The sequence below is a fragment of the Glarea lozoyensis genome (genome assembly GCF_000409485.1).
Source record: "Glarea lozoyensis ATCC 20868 chromosome Unknown GLAREA8, whole genome shotgun sequence".
NCBI classification, from domain to species: domain Eukaryota; kingdom Fungi; phylum Ascomycota; class Leotiomycetes; order Helotiales; family Helotiaceae; genus Glarea; species Glarea lozoyensis.
The window spans coordinates 199,194-216,902 of NW_007361003.1; the positions used below are offsets into that span (position 1 = coordinate 199,194).

The 17,709-nt window shown below is 48.9% G+C and overlaps 4 protein-coding genes across 4 annotated transcripts; 1 reads left to right on the forward strand and 3 right to left on the reverse strand.

The window, feature by feature from the left end:
- Positions 1–441: 441 nt before the first annotated feature.
- Positions 442–1,591, reverse strand: GLAREA_11443 (WD40 repeat-like protein; the record flags this gene model as incomplete). Its single annotated transcript, XM_008089586.1, has 2 exons — positions 442–1,457; positions 1,546–1,591. The coding sequence occupies 2 exons, from the start codon at positions 1,589–1,591 to the stop codon at positions 442–444; spliced, it is 1,062 nt and encodes a 353-aa protein (XP_008087777.1).
- A 1,366-nt stretch (positions 1,592–2,957) lies between these two features.
- On the reverse strand, positions 2,958–5,913 carry GLAREA_11444 (Zn2/Cys6 DNA-binding protein; the record flags this gene model as incomplete). Its single annotated transcript, XM_008089587.1, has 2 exons — positions 2,958–4,731; positions 4,814–5,913. The coding sequence occupies 2 exons, from the start codon at positions 5,911–5,913 to the stop codon at positions 2,958–2,960; spliced, it is 2,874 nt and encodes a 957-aa protein (XP_008087778.1).
- Positions 5,914–10,318: 4,405 nt separating this feature from the next.
- On the forward strand, positions 10,319–10,621 carry GLAREA_11445 (uncharacterized protein; the record flags this gene model as incomplete). The annotated part of the gene is made up of 1 exon (XM_008089588.1): positions 10,319–10,621. The coding sequence occupies one exon, from the start codon at positions 10,319–10,321 to the stop codon at positions 10,619–10,621; it is 303 nt and encodes a 100-aa protein (XP_008087779.1).
- A 6,769-nt stretch (positions 10,622–17,390) lies between these two features.
- GLAREA_11446 (uncharacterized protein) lies at positions 17,391–17,660 on the reverse strand (the record flags this gene model as incomplete). Its single annotated transcript, XM_008089589.1, has 2 exons — positions 17,391–17,460; positions 17,515–17,660. 2 exons carry the CDS (start codon positions 17,658–17,660, stop codon positions 17,391–17,393), a joined length of 216 nt encoding a protein of 71 aa, XP_008087780.1.
- Positions 17,661–17,709: the final 49 nt, after the last annotated feature.

Below are 17,709 nucleotides of genomic sequence, written 5' to 3' on the forward strand. Positions count from 1 at the left end.
CTTGTCCGTCAACGATTTCATGATCAGAAATATCTCGAGCCAGGGGGCTTCAAAATGAGAGGCGTAAAGCATCCACGAAGCTCTCAACGCATCCTCCTCAAATAGAATTGATACCACACCCTCATATTGGGGATTTCAGTTTGATTGCATCGGCCGCAAAAGGTAGACTAGAGTCGAAACTCTCCTGGGTTCCGTCTAAAAGGCGTCTACTTCTGGCTCTTAGATTTGATCAATCTGGAAATGATGTTTCGAGCATGGTCGTTGACGCTGTGGCGTGCAATGCGAAGATCAGCTTCGATAAGCGTCTGACAATGAAACAATCGTGTTAACGGCGTTTTTGAACATCATCGTATGTAAGCCCCGAAAGTCCAAGGAATATTTTTCGGTCTGATTTTTCGGTCTGTCGGTGCGGAGCTCCATGTCGTTGAAAGCCCAAAGTCATCAAGCGACTCCGAAAACAGTTACAACTCCATCTGTGCCTCCACAACACCACTGATTACCTCTGCCTTCCTGTTTCCAAGCCACACAACTGACAACATTCTGTCTGTCCTTGACTTTGCCGTCACGGCCGATTTTCTTCTTGCCTTCAGCTTTGGCACCCTCGACCGTAATCTTTTCTTCGACGTTTCCGGTTAACGTATCCCAAACGACGACCTGGCCATCCGCGCCTACATCCTCATTCCCGCATAGAACCCAGCGTTCATTGCCGCCAAAACAGCTCCACATCCGAAACTCATCATTCTTGAAGCCGTCATGCTTGTACGTCTTTAGTAACCCACCCGTATCTCTATCCATCAGGCGTATTGAAGAGTCGAGTCCCCCGACCAGTACACCTTTGCCATCCCTCGTCCTTGCAAGACTAGTGACGCTGGTGCCCACGACATCCGTTTCTACTTTCCCCATCCTAACATCATACGTTCTCACCCTGCCGTCTACGCTTCCACTCAACACCTCGTATTCACCACCCTTCCCATTGCCTTCCCCATTACCCGCCAGCACACAGCTAATACTATCCCCCGCCTCATCCAACAACATAATGGGCTTCGCATTATTAGACTTGACATCCCAAATCCGCACACTAGTATCAAAACCCCCAGAAACCAGCAAGCAATCCCCCGTCCCCGCAAACGTGATGGTGTTAATCCTAGCCGTATGTCCCTGATTACCGCCAAACCTACGTATCGTCTTCGCCGTACTTACATCCCAATAAAACACGCTGCGGTCGCCGCCCACCGAGGCAAACGTCGCATTGTCTCGCGCGACTGTAATGTCAAGCACTTCGTAGCCGTGGGCGGAATACGTCTGGATGAGCTGGGTGGCTTTGGGTGGCTCGAGGGGGTTGGTGATTGGTGGAGGGGAAGGGCGCGAAGGATTGTAGAGCCGGATTGAGCGGTCGGAGGAGCCTGTTAGGATGTAGGTTGAGGGTGAGGATGAGTATGCAAGTGCATGTACTGGGCCTTTGGAACTGTTAGGATACGTTTGTTATAGCTTCCGGCGCATAGAATTTAATACCGTTCTGTTTGGAAGTAGAGGAATAGCACGTACCAATCGAACCGTAGAGCTGGGTGACGACCTTTGTAGGAAAAGCCATTCTTAAATCAGCGCATGTATCTGTTAATTTCGAGTATCATGATGTCGACAGACCTCACCGTCGCAATATGAATAGCTTCAAAACGCACCAAAGCCGTGTGACTTGAAAGTTGTCGTCCCAAACGGCCCCACTCAAGTAGCGAAATCCCAAGTACCAATTTTGTCCTAGTCTTGGTTCTTGCTTAGCGCCTCACATTCCAGGCCGCAAATCCCAAACAAGGCCACAACCACTCAAACTCGCGTATCTCACTACCCTCGCTTCCCCTGACTCAACTCCCTCCCCAACTGCCCTCCCCTTTCTCCGCCCATCTAGCCTCCCACCAGTTCCTCTTGCACTAAAACACACCAAATCAATAGCGCTCCCTAAAGCCCCTAAAACCACCAGCTAACAAAATCCTCCTCCAAGTACCGCACCGCCGCCGTCCACCTCTAGAGGGTGGCTCATCGCGCCAGCTACGATAGCCCACCGCCGGACCCCTTCACAAAAGCCGTGCTTGGGTCGGGACTCGATATCTGGCATGTCACCATGTCTCACGAGCTAGAGGGCTAGGCTGGGTGCGTAATCTGCCCTTCTGGGTTAGAGAGCCGGAGCTAGAAGGTTTGGGATCGGCATATGATGCTCTGTGAAAATGGGGGGGTTTGCGCGGCTGTGCATTTTCCTTGGGAGGTTGCGCGATCGTTCTTGTGAGCGAGCAGCCGGTTGTGACGTTCTCCGGAACGGATGGAGTAGGTGATCAACCGTTTTCGCCCTTTTCTTTGGGGATTGCGGTGTTGTTGGTCCTTGGTATGTGTTGTTGATTTTCCAGTTCAGTTTACCTTGTGGAGAGGCGGTTTGGGGCTTCAGATGATGCGACAGTGGTGAGGAGAGTTTGGGTGGGATCACGTCGCTAATTATCGAGCGAGCAGCTGATGTCTGCTTGTGGGGTAGATGGAAACATGAACACGATCTCGGCATATAGCGCTGAACTGTAAGGTTACCTTGGTGAGATAGAGTTTTGGCGTAAGATACGCTCCGCGTTATTAGCGAAGCTAGATTTGTCGTATCATCGGACAATAACGATGAAACGGACTTTACCTCACAGGCGAGGTCCGAAGAGCAGCGTAGAGGTCGTGATTACTATTATACTAGCACGTGGGTACTTGTAAAGATGTAAGGATTTGGAAGTGTATGTGAAGGGTATCAATTGTGATTCTTTATTCTGTCATAAAATATACGTCTATACGCTTCGTCAACGCTCAAACAAGTTGTACTGTACAAATACAAAAGTACCCAGATCCAAACTCCGCGCTATGATTAAAAAAAGCAATCGCTTCTACCTCCCATGATGCATAATGTAGTTTAAGGAATCCCAGTATCCCTTTCATAATCAACCATATATACAATCAAAATCCCTCGGAAATGTTTTCTCAAGTGAATCTCGCATTTCAAACATGACTTCACGTCCTTCGTGCTTCACAAATGATCCAAATCGTGACGAAATCTTAGCACCTTGCTCAGTTGTCACCTCGGCCAAATCGCGAACTCGGTCGAGAACAAGAGCTTGTTGTGTTTTGGCACTCTGCCAAATCACGGCCAGATCAGCGAGAACGGTTTGTGCGCCGCGGATAGAGGTAATTCGATTTGGGATGGAGGAGACGGATGTGCGGGCCGTAAGAATGTCGATCGCTGAGACGACTGCGTAACCAACGAAAGGTGAGGAGAGATTGGTGACCTTCACACCATAGCTTGTTGGGCTTGATGGAAGCGAAGAGCGGCGAGCAGCAAGTAAGTCGGCGATGGAAAGGAGTGCATCAGCATGGTGGTGTGCCGCAGAGACGTGGTGTGTTAATTGAGCCGGAGTGAGATTGGCTTGCTGAATATAACGATTGAGTTTCATCGCCGTAGTGTGGTAGACGGTGTGGAGCATTGCAAAGGTGTTCAACTTCTCATTTTCGGTGGCTTTTCTGAGGTTCTCAGTTGAAAAAGTATATGCCTTCGGTAGAGAGGAATTCCATTCTCGTAGCCGCCGTGAAGTCGCCTCGTAAAAGGTCCCAAACGAAGTGGAGCTGGAGGGTGCTCGTCGCTGCGAGCTTCGATAGATGTTTGCCATAACGTCACCCCATATTGTTGCGAGGTTGACTAAGTGAGCCATAGGACCAACAGTCCAGATATGGTTCTGAATTGGGGGGGTTGTGACATCAAAGAAGGGGTTCTGAACCTCGATTTGAGATTCAAAGCTGCTGTCGTCGCAAGGAAGTCGCAAGAAGATGTCTTCTGCATGCATCATACTGAAGTGTCCAGAACAGAAGCTATTAAACCGATCCATCAGATAACAACTCCAGAAAGTTCTTCGCCTGCACTCGGCGTATCCGTGACGATTCATTCCATAGGGAAACGTTTGGAGATAATGTTCCTCCGTCTTCTCCACCTCGACGTTGAACCTCAAACCACTGGCCGCTCTCACTGCTGCTCCACAGAAATCCCAGGCATCGTTCGGGTTGTTGGTTGAGAAATAGTACAGAGAAAGGAGCAGGCGGGATTGCACAAGCTGAATGCTGAAGCGTCGGTTCTCGCAAGCAAATCTGGCAATAGAGGCGTACTGAGCACCGAGAGACTTGTGCTCTGGCTTTGGGGAGAAAATGGTAGACAGGGCAAGAATCGTGTACATAAGCATCAAGTCATCTGAAGATTTTGAGCTGGCGGATAAAAACCAGGCTCGAAAGACCCCTCTTGGAAAAATCGCTGAGGCTGTTTCCGGAACGAGCGTGAAGAAGACATCGATGAGCTCGCTGACAACTGCGGGCCGGTTGACGTACGGGTTGACACGACTTTGCTGGACAATATCGTGATCTGGGAGTCTGTTTACGGCTGTTTCGAGCCAAGAAGCCGGTGGTGATCCTGCTTCACGAGCGGATGGTGGGGGTGAACCTTCCGATGGCACTGGAGTGAAATTGTTATACCCAGTTCGCTGACGCTTTGATGGATGTTCATCGTTTGATGGAGATGCTGGACGAAGTACATGGCGTGGTGAAATCGGTTCGCTGTTTTCTCGACCGACGACTTTGAAAGACTCCCCATCAGTTCTTGAGGATGAAGGCCTCGACAGAGTATCATCAATATCAGCGGGTGGTGTGTCTGGTGATCCCTGCCCACCTCGTGGCCTGTAATCAATGTCAGTCTTTCCTTCTATCGAACAGAACCGCCGCAATGGCATTGCACTCGGATCCGATTCAATCTACTTACGCATTCTTGAACTTGCAAATTCGTCCGAACTTCTCACATTGAACACATCGAGGATAATCCGGGTCGCATTTAATCTTCTTTTCCCGACAGGTGATGCATGCAATTGCCAGTCGTTTTCTAGGCTTACCAGCCTTTGTGACCCCCCAATGAGCATTGACAACTTCGCCATCTATCACTGTCTTGCAATGTGTGCCGTCGTCATAAAAATAACAAGTCCCTTCGCCTGGAACATCTGCTTGGCGGACAAAACGAGGCAAAAACTGTGTTCCAGTCCAGATCTTTGGCCCAAGCCCATCCTTTGACGTGCCCAGTTCACTGACCACTGTTCCTCCTGGCGTAGGTGGAAAATCCGGTGTCACTGGTGTGATGTGAGCACCATCGCGATACGTACCCCTCATTTCCTCAGGTCTGCGCGGATGGCTGGAACGATCTACATGGTGGGTGAATGATGAAGAGGTGTCCCGCGAAAGGTACTCTGGACGGTTAGGTTGCGAGTGTGGAGACCATGCGTTGGTGGGAGGTCCTGGAGTTCTTGATGTGTTGATTGAGTATGGCGGGCGCCCATCGTACCTTGAAGATTCGGATTTGATACCATTCTGAGAAGAGAGTGGATGGACGGGAAATCCAAGTCTCTCAACAGCCTCTGGCCTCGAATGCGATGGAGGTTGAGCTGGACGATGGAAGTATGAACTGGAATCGAAAGGACGATCCGGGTGCAAAGGCGTCGCTGGGTGCCTCCCATCAAGAGGTGATGTGTTTGCGGAGGGAAATATCGGGCTTGGTCGCTCTGAGTACGGCGACTGAGCGGGTGGTGGATGTGATGAAGATGGAAAGAGGCTGCTCAATGAAGGCAACTGCTCTCGAGGAGCTTTGTTCTCTGGCCGATTATACATTTTTTCTGGTTCTCGGGATTGTTTGCTACTTTCTGACGCTGGAGAACAAGGAGGGCTCCAACTTTTGTCCACTTTCCGTTCTGTATATGGCGCCGCAGTCTCTGTCCTCGGTGCTTCTCTCGGATAATATGGTGCTTGTCGTCTCTCGCAGTTTGACGGCCGATCATGAAGAGCCGCAATGTAAGGTTGATTGTAAATCTGGGTCATGTTCAAAAGGAATATGCGATGCGTGGCGTGTATTGAAAGTAAGATACTCTGACTACACTGTGAGAGCAAACATAGATTCGGGTGGAGGTATCGATGTGGCACAGGGGCACCTCTTTTCGATTACCTCAGGAAGGCTGGTGTATTCGTGGTCGATAGCCGGTTGAATGCAGCTGTCTTTCCAATGATCTCTCGTTACAGAGCAAAATTTCCAAGCGGCAATGGCTACAGATATGCCGTGGGGTGAGGAAGCGAGCTTGATGTCGTGGAGGATAGAAGTGTGGATGATGTCCTGGTCGAGGTGTATTCCTCGTGCTTGCAACCACCCGTGATGAAGAGAGATGCTGACAGGAAAGAGGAGATGTAACAAGTTTTGTTGATCCTATCGAGCGAGCTGCTTTCCTGCAACAGCTCCTACCCGGAAGTATGTATGTAGTGTGCTAGGACTAGAGCGGGCGAGCTAGGTCGAGGATTTCGGTAGTGGGACAGTTGGATGAGTTCCACTTTTCCCGTCCTCCAAGGCTCAAGCTCATGGCTCGAGGGCTCGTCCACCCTGGTGAGCCACGCCCGCACCATATCCACTGATCTGGATGTGGAAGCTCCAGCAAGAGGCAATTTCCCTAGCGGAGGCTGGAAGGTTTGGTACAGTCAGTACAGTACTAAGTGGTACAGGGTTTTGAGGCGTCACCACCGAGTGACTACAGGCATCGTAAAAGCTGGGATCAGGGCCTGCGCTGCTCGGGGTGCTTGGAAGAGGGAGGGGGAGGGGAACCTTGTGCGTGCAGGAGGGTGTTGAAGGACGTTCGATGGGAAAAGGAGCCAGGGGTTGTTTAGGATTGCTGCAGAAAAGGGCCACGGACGATGGGCGCAAAAAAAGCAAATCATGTAAGCCGGAAGCGCGAAGATGCCCCAAGTATTACCGAGTACAGTACGAGTACCGGCAACGCTGGGCTGGGCTTGGGAACATTTTATGAATGCAGATATCTCAGTTTCATAGTAGAGTCCGTGGCAGTTCGTGTTGGTCAGTATTTACCCGCCGTTTTAGGTGTTGTGACTTCTGATTTTAGTTGACAATCCGCGAGCAAAAAGCCCAGTCAGCGAGAATTTCATGTGCTTTCGTTGTGCAATTGCCAGTCTCGTAAAGAATTCCGCTTTTCAGACTGAGTGCAAACAATAGTCTGTGCAAACGATCGTTGCAATCCGATGTCAAAACAGTTGTACGCAGATATACGAGCCCCTCTACCGAGACTCATGATGATGTCTTCCCGTGTGAATATTAGACTAGAGACCAACAGCAGGCTTATCCTAAAAGGGTAGATCTCAGCGACGTAGAAGCGAGCGAGTGAAAAGGGGTTCGCCGACACAACAAGCGCCAACCAACAAACCAGATAACGTTCTCGATGACTCGGGCTGCCGAGGTCACTAGGAATTGATGAGTGGATGTAGACTCTTGTGGGGTAAACCTGATGCGGCGTGAGTCGCGATCGGTAAAGCCATGTGTTGGTGTTCGAAACTATATCTTATTCGTAAGTAGCTTCTTCTCTAAGGTTAGCTGAACCGCCTAGTCGGTTCCAGAGAGCCACCACAATTTCTTGCATCGGCACCACTAAAAGGGCGGAGCACACAACTATCTCCGTCCCAAGAATTGAATTGTAAATTCATGATTTTAAACGCTTTCTTTGCCAGCTGCTGTGGGAAGTTATGTACTGTGGTTAAATCGTGTTTGTTTTGACGTTTGACTGTTGGAATCTACATTGGCTTCGACTGCCGAATGCGACAAGCGAGCCTCTTACACTACGTTTAGACCAGTAAACTGCCCCAATAGCCGCCCTCGATGAGCCGGAGTGGCAGTTTGGTTTCCAGAACAGCGTATTACAAGGCGTAAGGCCCTGAGCTTTTGAGAGGCCAGCTCGGTGAAGTACAGCTGGGACATACTGATGTGCGCTGTATGACCTGGACTGTCGATGCCTTTCATGATTGTCGTCTTTGTACTTTCGTACCTTTGTTAGACTCACGGTAATCTCCTATGCCACAGCAAAAAGTAAAACGGTCTTGACGCCACATGTCATCTGTTTCGGACTCGAGAGCTCGGCACACGAGTTGAGGCTTGTTGAGAAAGGCCCTGAGCCTTGCCGAAATTCCGAAACTGTTATTTTCCCACGCTCTTATCCAGAGAAAAAGCAATTCCGAAAACCCAGCCTGGTGGTATTTGGTGGTCTGCGATAACCATGATGATATTGCTCTTCATGGGCTATAGTACCAGTTTATGCCCTGCTTTGTGCACGCCGTAAAACATGCGTTCATAACACGGTGGCTATCGACATGCCCCAAAACGACAAGAATAGCGTCCGACTCAAGCCTGCTTCAGAACAGGGCGAACCCTGAAGCCGATACTTTCTGCCCGGCTTTGGTCATCGGACACTTGGATTACTGCTGGGTCTGTGGCCGGCTATTCAAGATCCCTTGAACCCCGTTTTCCCATCTCTGCGGGAGTCTGTGTCATCCTATAGCTGTGGCTGATATCACAGCGTACAGGGGGAGGTTAGTGAACATCGTAAGATTCCCCTTCAGGTTAATGTCATTTGGAACAACGTCGCTCATGGTCTTGCCCGCGTCATAGTCATCGAAATCAAATAGTTGTCCATGAGTTCAGGATAGACGCGGTACGCGAACTCATGTAGATTGTGTCGCACAATATCGACTTCACAATGTCCAACTTGGATGTTCGGGAACCTACGATATGTGAATCTCGGTCCACCACATCTAAAAAGAAAAGACGAGTAACAACCCATAGTCGACGCATTTGAACAGGTTGCCGAGTGCTGTCAGAATAAGTGACCGCATTTTTGTAGATCCGCTCAGTGCTCGCGCCTTTTAGTCTCCATTATTATCGTTGTACTAAGTAACCTGGAGATAGTTATCTCAGACGGTGAGCCATGGCATGGCAGATGGCAAATCCACTGATCAAGAATGTCTCTCGGCATCTATCCATCACCAAGATGGTTCCGTCAAGCTCCTATCTTGCCTATCCTGCGGATCATCCACTCACCTGAGATTTCTACTACCGCCGCCAGCAAAGTTTCTCCATGGCCGAGAAGATTATTGATATTTCGTGCTCCAGACATGTACTTGTTCAAATCCCGCCAGACTGGATCCGGAGCTTGGGCCGATGCAAGTAGTTGTCTAGTTTAGCGTATCACCGCGTGCAAAAATCTTCTTGCGATCTTCCATATACCAAAAGGCCCAGCCCGACCTCATCCGAACGCACATCGACTCCTCCCGCCATTATCGAAAGCCGCTTGAGGCCTCGAAGAGTCCACTCCTGAAGGTTCCCGTCGATGAAAGGAGGCGAGCTGCGGGGTGACCAAACTCTAAAACGTGCCACACCAGTCTTTGGCGTCTAATGTGCCAAGTTCACGAACCAACACGTCGGGAAGGGGTTCTTCGTAACATTCCTGATCCAGTAGTTGATGAAGAGCAGACAGAGCCCGAGGCGTAACTGCCTGCTTCAGCGCTCCTCAAGTGTCTTCCTTTTTTTGTCATCTGAAAACAAACAAGATTGATAGGCGATGGTGAATCTGCCGTGCTTTGGGAGATAATTACACCGAAGAAAGCCAAGTACGCGCTCTCGGTGTCAGACTGCGTAATCACATATAATTGTCCGCAACGTCGCAATATCGTAAGGAGCACAATGTTGTCACTCAATCTCAAGGCTGACATGTATTGTGGCCTGACTTTTCTTGTGACAGGACGAACTTGGTGAGCTTCTGCGGGAAACGACAAAAAGAAAAAACGACAAGTGATGCCGATTCGACAGCAAAGGGTCCTGGAGAGCCATAGAGAAAGCAGAATGAAATGATGCTGCAACGGACTTGATGGGCCTAGGCCTAACAGTTGTCAGATACTGTCAATGGCTGGAAAATCAGATTGAGGTTGCGAGAAGCTTGCCAGTTGGTTTTCGCAAGCCAGCTCACACAATGCACAGTAGAGGCGTAGATGAGGTTATCGTGTACTCATGTGGCAGACTCGGTTCCGTGCACGGGTATGTAGTCGTTGGCTGGATCTGCTAGTGGTCCCAAGTGACCAAGCTGTGGAATGTGATGTGATAGAAGATGCATCCAAGACGCAAAGGTGGCGGTGATGTTGGAAAATGTAGGAGAACTGTTGGCCAGAAGCTGGCAGCGTCAAGCTTCGCGTGGTCACGTGATCCACTAGCGCTGGCCTTGACCACGACAACCCACCACCAACAGCGGACACCCACCCACATCCACATCCAAATCCACGGTCACAACATTATTCAACCACACCACCAACCACTCGCCATGGAATCGTCATGATCCCGCGAACAACACGACAGCAACAACAAAGCCGGACAAACCAACGAATCTGGCATTCCGCCAGCGGCAGCATGTCGGTGTGTCGCATCACACCTTCCTGGGACGAGCTAGTGGACCACAACTGGCGGGCGACCGATCAAACTGTAGACGGGAAACACAGCCAGATTCAGAGATTGCAACGAGTTCCTCCAACATTGAGAAATAATAATGCCATCTTCGCATCTTCCTCAGCAGTAGAAACTCGTCAATCGTCAACCTACCCTCCAGTTTACAATGCTCTTCCTCCTCCCTTGCACGCAGCCAAGATACCAAGCCGGCCACCTCACCACAAACGCCGAAAAGTTACGACCCCAGTCGAGGAGATCGCTGGCTGATTGCGAAACCGAGATTCCGATCTGTCCATGACTTCCATGTGCCGTTCATGAGGAGAAAATACCGGGCAAGGGTGGCCCTGATAGCAGGAAAGACTGTGCCCTGTCACTGCAGGAACAAGCGCGTGGCATGGCGCGAAAACCACCTTGGCTTGCAGACAAAGCGTCGTGAATTGCTGGGAATGGAGGAATACAAGTCCGACAGGCAAAAGAGAGTTGACTACAAAATTAGAATGCACAGAGAGACGGATCGACATCTTTAATGAAACTTGAGGAAAATGGATCTGTTTGCATATCCTGCATTTAACCGCTCCAGGTTGTAAGAACAATAGGGAGGAGTATGACAACGTAGGGAGAGCAACTCGACTGTTGGTAGCTACAACTGAGCCACAGACGGAATGGATGCCGAAGAGCCCACAGAGCCGACGAGTGCCGTCGTGTGCTTCTCAGTGCTGTTGCCTCTGAGTTCCAAGCTCAAAATAACTCGAGACTTCAAACACATCAAGATCTCAACTGCAGCTCCACACCAATAATTAATCATCGGACAGGTGCCGAAATATTGATGAACGAAGACGCGAGACAAGATCGTACGGAGTCCTCATGGTGGAGCTATTATCCTGTCCGGAGCGGGCACTCAAACGGGTAAATCTTTCGTCACATCAAGGGTACGATTTCTATCATATTTCCTCGAAACATGATATCTCAAAGTTTTTCTAACATCATGCTGTAAAGTGTGCTTCCATTTCGCCCTTCTAGTTGCATAACGAAATTATGATTGCGCTAAAAAGATATCTGGCTTTCCTGTCCTGCGGCTCCTCAAAACAGTCGCTTTCATGATCTTCTTTACTCCATACAGTAACACATGAGCTTTCAAGGATCCCGGCACATCTTCTTCATAGACCGCTGGCATTATTCGATCCTACGGGCCGCCCAAAATATGCCTGCGGAATAAGGCTTCTGCAGCCCAGTCCGTACAAAGCCGTTTACTGGGACATCGGCCATTGGCTCAAATACGACTTGGAGCCGAATTATCACCTGCAGTCAGTTCTAAGAATAGGTCCACAAATATTGACTCGAAAAGTCACGTTGGAAATTAGGACTTGTGGAACGCAAACAACAGTCACATGTATCACAATAATCACAACCTTTGTTCGGTCTCAATGGAAAATAACGAGAAGTTTCTCATTCTCTGAGCGTGCAGCCCCTTTTTCTGTTTTTTATTTTAAATTTCGATCTCAACATTCAAAAGTCCGGGAGTGAAGCAAGAGGTTGTTTCACTCATCTGCTTGAGGAAATAAGGTTCTGATCCCTTGCCCAAGCGAACTCTTACTTCGAAGTAACCTTTCTGCTCGAAGCATATCACGGCAGCTCGGAGAAAGTGAAGATGGCATTTTCGTCTATTTTCGCCAGAAGAAGAAGCAAAACGGTTGATCCAGGTCGTGATCTGCGGACCCCTGGTACACGAGATCGAAGCTGTGGTAATGTAGAGATCCTCTGATCTCTGGTAGCCCGGCCGAAAAGGGGTTTTGGCGTGAGCACTACCGACGGTCGATGCGGAATTGCCGTAATTCGCCAAAAACATATAGTTTTGCGTCATGATTTATGTTGTTTACGACTCTACATTCATCACAACGCATAGTTACCAAAGTTGGAGTATGCATAGAGCGCGTGGTGCGGTTTCATTACCAGCAAGCGATATGTTGGTTGTTAACGAGTCTTCAAGCAGGTGTCGGTACTTTGGTACCAGCCAATTGAAACTAGCGGACATCGCACTTCGCACTTGTACTTTGGACGACTTCTTTTTAGCGCTTCGGGCGACAGATACATGAGCCCGAAGATACTCGGAGCGTATATTACCACATTCGTCTGCCGGCGTCCTCTAATGGTCGTCTCTACGCGAGTTTTGCTGCAAAGGGCCGATCAGGATTACCTGCCTGCACATCCACGCATACACGAATTATACCTTTCCGCACTCAAAGATAAAGTACGAAATGGAACAATTCCCCGTAATAATGAGCGGGTTGAGGATACCTGCCTGTAAGCAAACCGTCCCTCCAAGCAAGCCGAAGTCTCGGTGTATTTTATCCGTCCATACACGCCTGTCTAATTCTTCCATGGCTCGTCGCATCCTGTTCAGGACAGCCGCCTTGCAGCGCCATGGTTCATGACGCCTCAAGATCGCAGACGGGACATTTCTTTTACTCTAGTACAGAGTACGTATTCGTCCTCCGTGCTGCCATCTTTCGAGACATCTCAAGCCACCTGGCTGACTTGCGCGCTTCTTCCCCCAATCATATATTTAACGACGGGCTGTCACGGCTCACCCAAAAACTGGCTCAGCCCAGGTAACGGGAAAACACAACATGGTCAGGGCTCTGTTGGAGATGTCAGCCGAATGTGGAGAGCACGGGAATCAATGCCGATTTCAACCCAGGCCATCCGAGAAATTGTACGGCGCATTTGCACATCCATGCCCGGCCCGCCTGGCCACGTTTTTTCGATCTCCAGCGGCACAGAGCTTGTCACGATCCTTTGTCCACCGTGCTCCACGCACCAGGGATTTAGGAAATAACGACTGTGGATTGAGCAGATCAGATCCGTGAATTGCGGGGCCCAAGAGGGTTCGCAAACTGCTCTGAATCCGGCAATGATGGATTGATATTAAACTGGGTGCGCTACTGCTAGCCTGCCGGGAAAACGGTGCTATCCCACGTTGCGTTATTTACGATATTATCAGGCAGGGACACGGCATCGCGCACGTTTGAATGAGAGAAGATGCAACCAGTCAGACGCTCGAGCAATCAATCCTCAATTTATCTTCCTGAATAGACGCCGTGCGTCAGGCGGGTAATCTTTATTACCATTTGCCGGGTCTGTATCGATCCTTCAAATTACAGAGCGCGTTTGACAATGATTGTCTGACACCGGTATTTGTTGTTTTGCATGGCCATTGCTCTGTGCAACCCCGTCAATACTTTACCGTTCTCGCACGTCTTGCTACACGACCACGATCCGTGGTGAGACTCGGCATCGAGACGGTAGTTGGTAACTGCAATCATTGGCCGTCTCACGGTGCCAGCGTCGATGTGTGCGACTGCTGGTCAGCCTCATTTGGAATTTTGGCGGCAATCACGATTTCTCTCGGTTGAATGCTCCCGTCAGAGAAAGAAACGAAGAATACGGCACAGACGATTCCCTGGCACTATTATTTTAAGATGCCGGTGTGTCTTAAAATACACAACTTCGTTGTTTGGTATGGATGGCCGAACAGGGGGCGTTGGCACATCCAATAGGATGCTTATTGGCAACGACCAACCTACCGTTACACCGTCATGATTCTTTTGGGGATTTTCTTACACCGCAGGAACATGTTCCTGCCTCGGTGATAGGGCTACGTTTGGGTTTGCTTCTCACAACGGAGTGTCGGACCGTGTCTCTTGTTGCTGTTCCAATGCATGTGTTACGAGCGAGCATTTCCAGGTCGCCGATTACATAGGTGAGATGTTGGGCTTGGGAATTGGGAATTGGGAATTTGGGAGCCGCTGATGGAACGTCGTCCATCGTGAGTGCGAGTCACCCAACACACGTACATGAAGCGAGACGTGAAAAGTGAAGCGAATCACTCAAGACATGAAAATGCAAATTAAGACTCTCATCGCCGTCGCCCAATTGAGCCATTGGTTGGCTCCGGGCAACTCCTGCACAGAGATTATATCTCCTTGCCATCTTTTTTCCTTTTTCGCGAAATTCGCCGTGGGCGCCGCATGTACGATCGCACCCAGTGGGAAATTATCTCCGTCGAAAAAAGCAAAGATGCTGCGAACTCAGTAGGTAGGTATGACTGGTTTTCTGCGATGGTCATGTACTGAGGACGTAAAACCCCGTCATCAGATCTCCCGAGAAGGAAGGTAACGTTATATTGGATCATTTCTTTGACTTGGCTGAACAGGTCTCGGGATATACGTACGTACGTGTGCATGCTGCATTTGCATGTGTGCGGTACCCCATTTTTGGGGATGCGATGCACTTGTTCACCGACTTATGGGGTTGTGGTCGGATGCGGAAGTTCTCGAAGTACATGCTACTTAGTTGGGTCTGGATGGCATTCGACTGCATGAGGATGTGGATAGGCGCGATGGGGGGTTGTGGTTGGGTGGAAAAGAATAAAGGAGGGTTTGTTACGGGTGTTTTATGCAGGTAATTGATAGTTTTGTTTTTGGAGCTTCGTGAGTTGCCTAGATTGGGCTAGGGGATTTGGAGAGGGGAGGGGGGATAAGAGTGGAGAGGGGGGTATTGGGGATATGTTTGGGGGATTGGTGAGTGAAAGATGGAAAAGCTGGGAATGATGGGTAATTGATAGAGGGGATGGATGGGATGGGATGGGATAGGAAGGTTGTTTATGTGAGGTTTTGATGTGGTTTAGGGTGATGCGAAGGAGAAGGGGAGGGGGGCAAGGATACCGAGGGGTTGGTTGGTGGATGGGGAAAATGTAAGTCGGAAGATTGAAGTTTCCGACTTACTGGTAGTAGATTTGATTTGGTGTTTGGGAGAGGAAGACGGGTGGGGGTTCTTGTGGGTGGTGGGATGGGAGGTTTGTGAGGGGGAGGAATTTGGGGAGGGGGGGTTTTTAGAGAAGGGGTGGTGGGATGAAGGTTTGTGAGAAGAGGTGATGTGGGGGATGGAAGGGGGAAGATAATACAGTGATGGGAACGAAGGAGTAGTAAGCCCATTTTAATTAATTGACGTGGGCTGTAGGTTTGTCGTTGTATCTACAGCACAACAGGTAAGCTTGGGGCTTTGAGCTTCGAAGAGGGGGTTTTCTTGCGGGTGGTCGTGAGGATGAGTGGAGATGGGGATTACGATGGAGGGATGATGGTGATGGATTGGATAAGTAGTCAATCTGGTTATAGTTTACTGATCTGCATTATAGGGTTAACATTACATTTATAACATAACAAGTAGGTTTGGGGTTTCAGCTTTGAAGAGGGGGTTTTTCCTGGGAGAATAGTTAAGAGGGTGGGAGGTGATGGGGATATCACGAGGATATTTACAGGAGTAATGGGGATTGAGAAGTGGTATGTGTATTCTCAGCTACTGCTATAGGCTGTTGGTTCATTCATAGTGTTATAGGCAGATTTGGGGGGTTTGGGGTTTGGGCTTCAAGAGGAGGGGAGGAGGTAGGTGAGAGGAAAGTATTGGGAGGTGACAAGAGTCTATACCCAAAGTGATTTTATAGTGTTTACTGACATTTAGGATATTATGACGTTAGTATAAATAACAATATCTCCCAATTCATATAGGTAAGTCTGAAATTTGATGGAGGGAAGTTAGGACTTATTAACACAGACTTGAACTTCATTGCAAAAGCCCAAGGCACAATATAGCACAAACTAACTTAATTCCATAACACAAAATTGCCAATATGACAAAATTGATCCCACCAATTACAACTCCTCACAAATCTCAATGTATAACCAGCCCACTTAGACTAACTCGCCCACCCAACCCATCGATCCTTTCGGAAGATGTGTTTATCGGAAAGTGGCCTTTGAGGAAAAGTCCCGAGTTGGATTGTTGACTGCTCAACAGCTTCTTTCTGGCATTTGATCTGTGGTATCGTAGGGAGGTGATAATTCCACGGGATCAAGCGTTGTTTTCGTGATGAGAGTGAGTTTTTACCGCTTTTAGGGCATAAGGGGAGGGTAGGGGTGGTGTTTTTAGTAGTTATTACCCTCGTGCGTGGGAGGTGGCTGTTGGGGGATACGGGGTATGTGGGTTGTGAGGTCGAGTGGTGGTGGGATCGTTATGGTGGCTGGTTAAAAAAAAGGTTGGGCTTGGTTGGATTTGTATAATTGTTTGTTGGGTAATCTGGAGGGTGTGATGGTTATGTGATAGAAAGTTGGGTTTTCACTGTAGAGCGTCCTAAGTGTAGGTTCATAGGATTTAGTATTTACCTGAACTGATTGAATAAATATCTAAAGATCGATTTCCAATGCTCTCGCGCTTTTTCTGGGTTCGATATAGGGGCGCCAATGCCGAGGATATAGGGAACTATCGTCGGTTTCATCAGTTCGTAAGGTTAAGATGAAAACGAGATTTCGCCTTGTTGGGTTTTTCAGCCCGTAAGTAGCGTGCAGCATGATGATGCTTTTGATTTAGTAATACAGTATCGTGCATGATTGTAAAGTACAGTCATTACGATGTGTGAAATGAAGTTTGAGAATTTGAGTTGGGAATTGACAACATTTGGGGAAAATGGCAGTTTATCTGGCACTTTTGGAGGTGGATTTGAATCCTTTTGTGTGCTTTTGGTGGAGTTTGGATTGTTTGGGGTAAGGAATGGTTGGATGTGTTGTTGGTTAAAGGGAGAGAGTGGGTAAGTATCTGAGGGAGAGGGAATTTTGGATGTGGGATATCGGATTAGAATGCTAGATATCGGGTGACCTAGCTTAGAGGCATAAGCTGCACTATGCAAGGAGTCGAATCATTCAATTCTCGAAAATCGTCTGGCTCGGCTGGAAGAACTTTTTCACCTCGTTTCCATCTCTGTGGAATAAAATTATGAATCTGGACTTGTAACTGAAGAAGGGACAGAGAAGCATCCTTTTGGATAAAACAGAATCATGAACTAAACCAGATATAGATAGAGTCATCTTTCACAAGATTCATCATAGCCAGAAGCTCCCTTAATGTGCAACGACCCATCAGCAGCTAGTGATAGGATTGTATAGGGAAATAAGAATACTCCACGACTAGCACAATCTATAAATGCCTATTCATCATTTATCGCCGCCTCTGTCGCTCCATATAACAACAAAGCATGTCCAGCAAGTACACCGCCACTAAGAAAGGTAGCAGCACCCCCAACCGCAATAGCAGCAGTTCTCGCAACCCACCGACCAAACCCACCACTCTTCGAAACAGGTTCTGCCAGCAATCTCGCATCCTCTTCCAGTTTCTTCAATTTAGCCGCATGTTCCTCACGCCCCGCCTCCAGCTCAGCACGAAACGCAAAATCTCTTTCCTCCCCAGCTTTCTTCATGTCTCGAGCAAGCTATTCCATCTCGGCTTTATGAAGCTTCCTAGCCTCT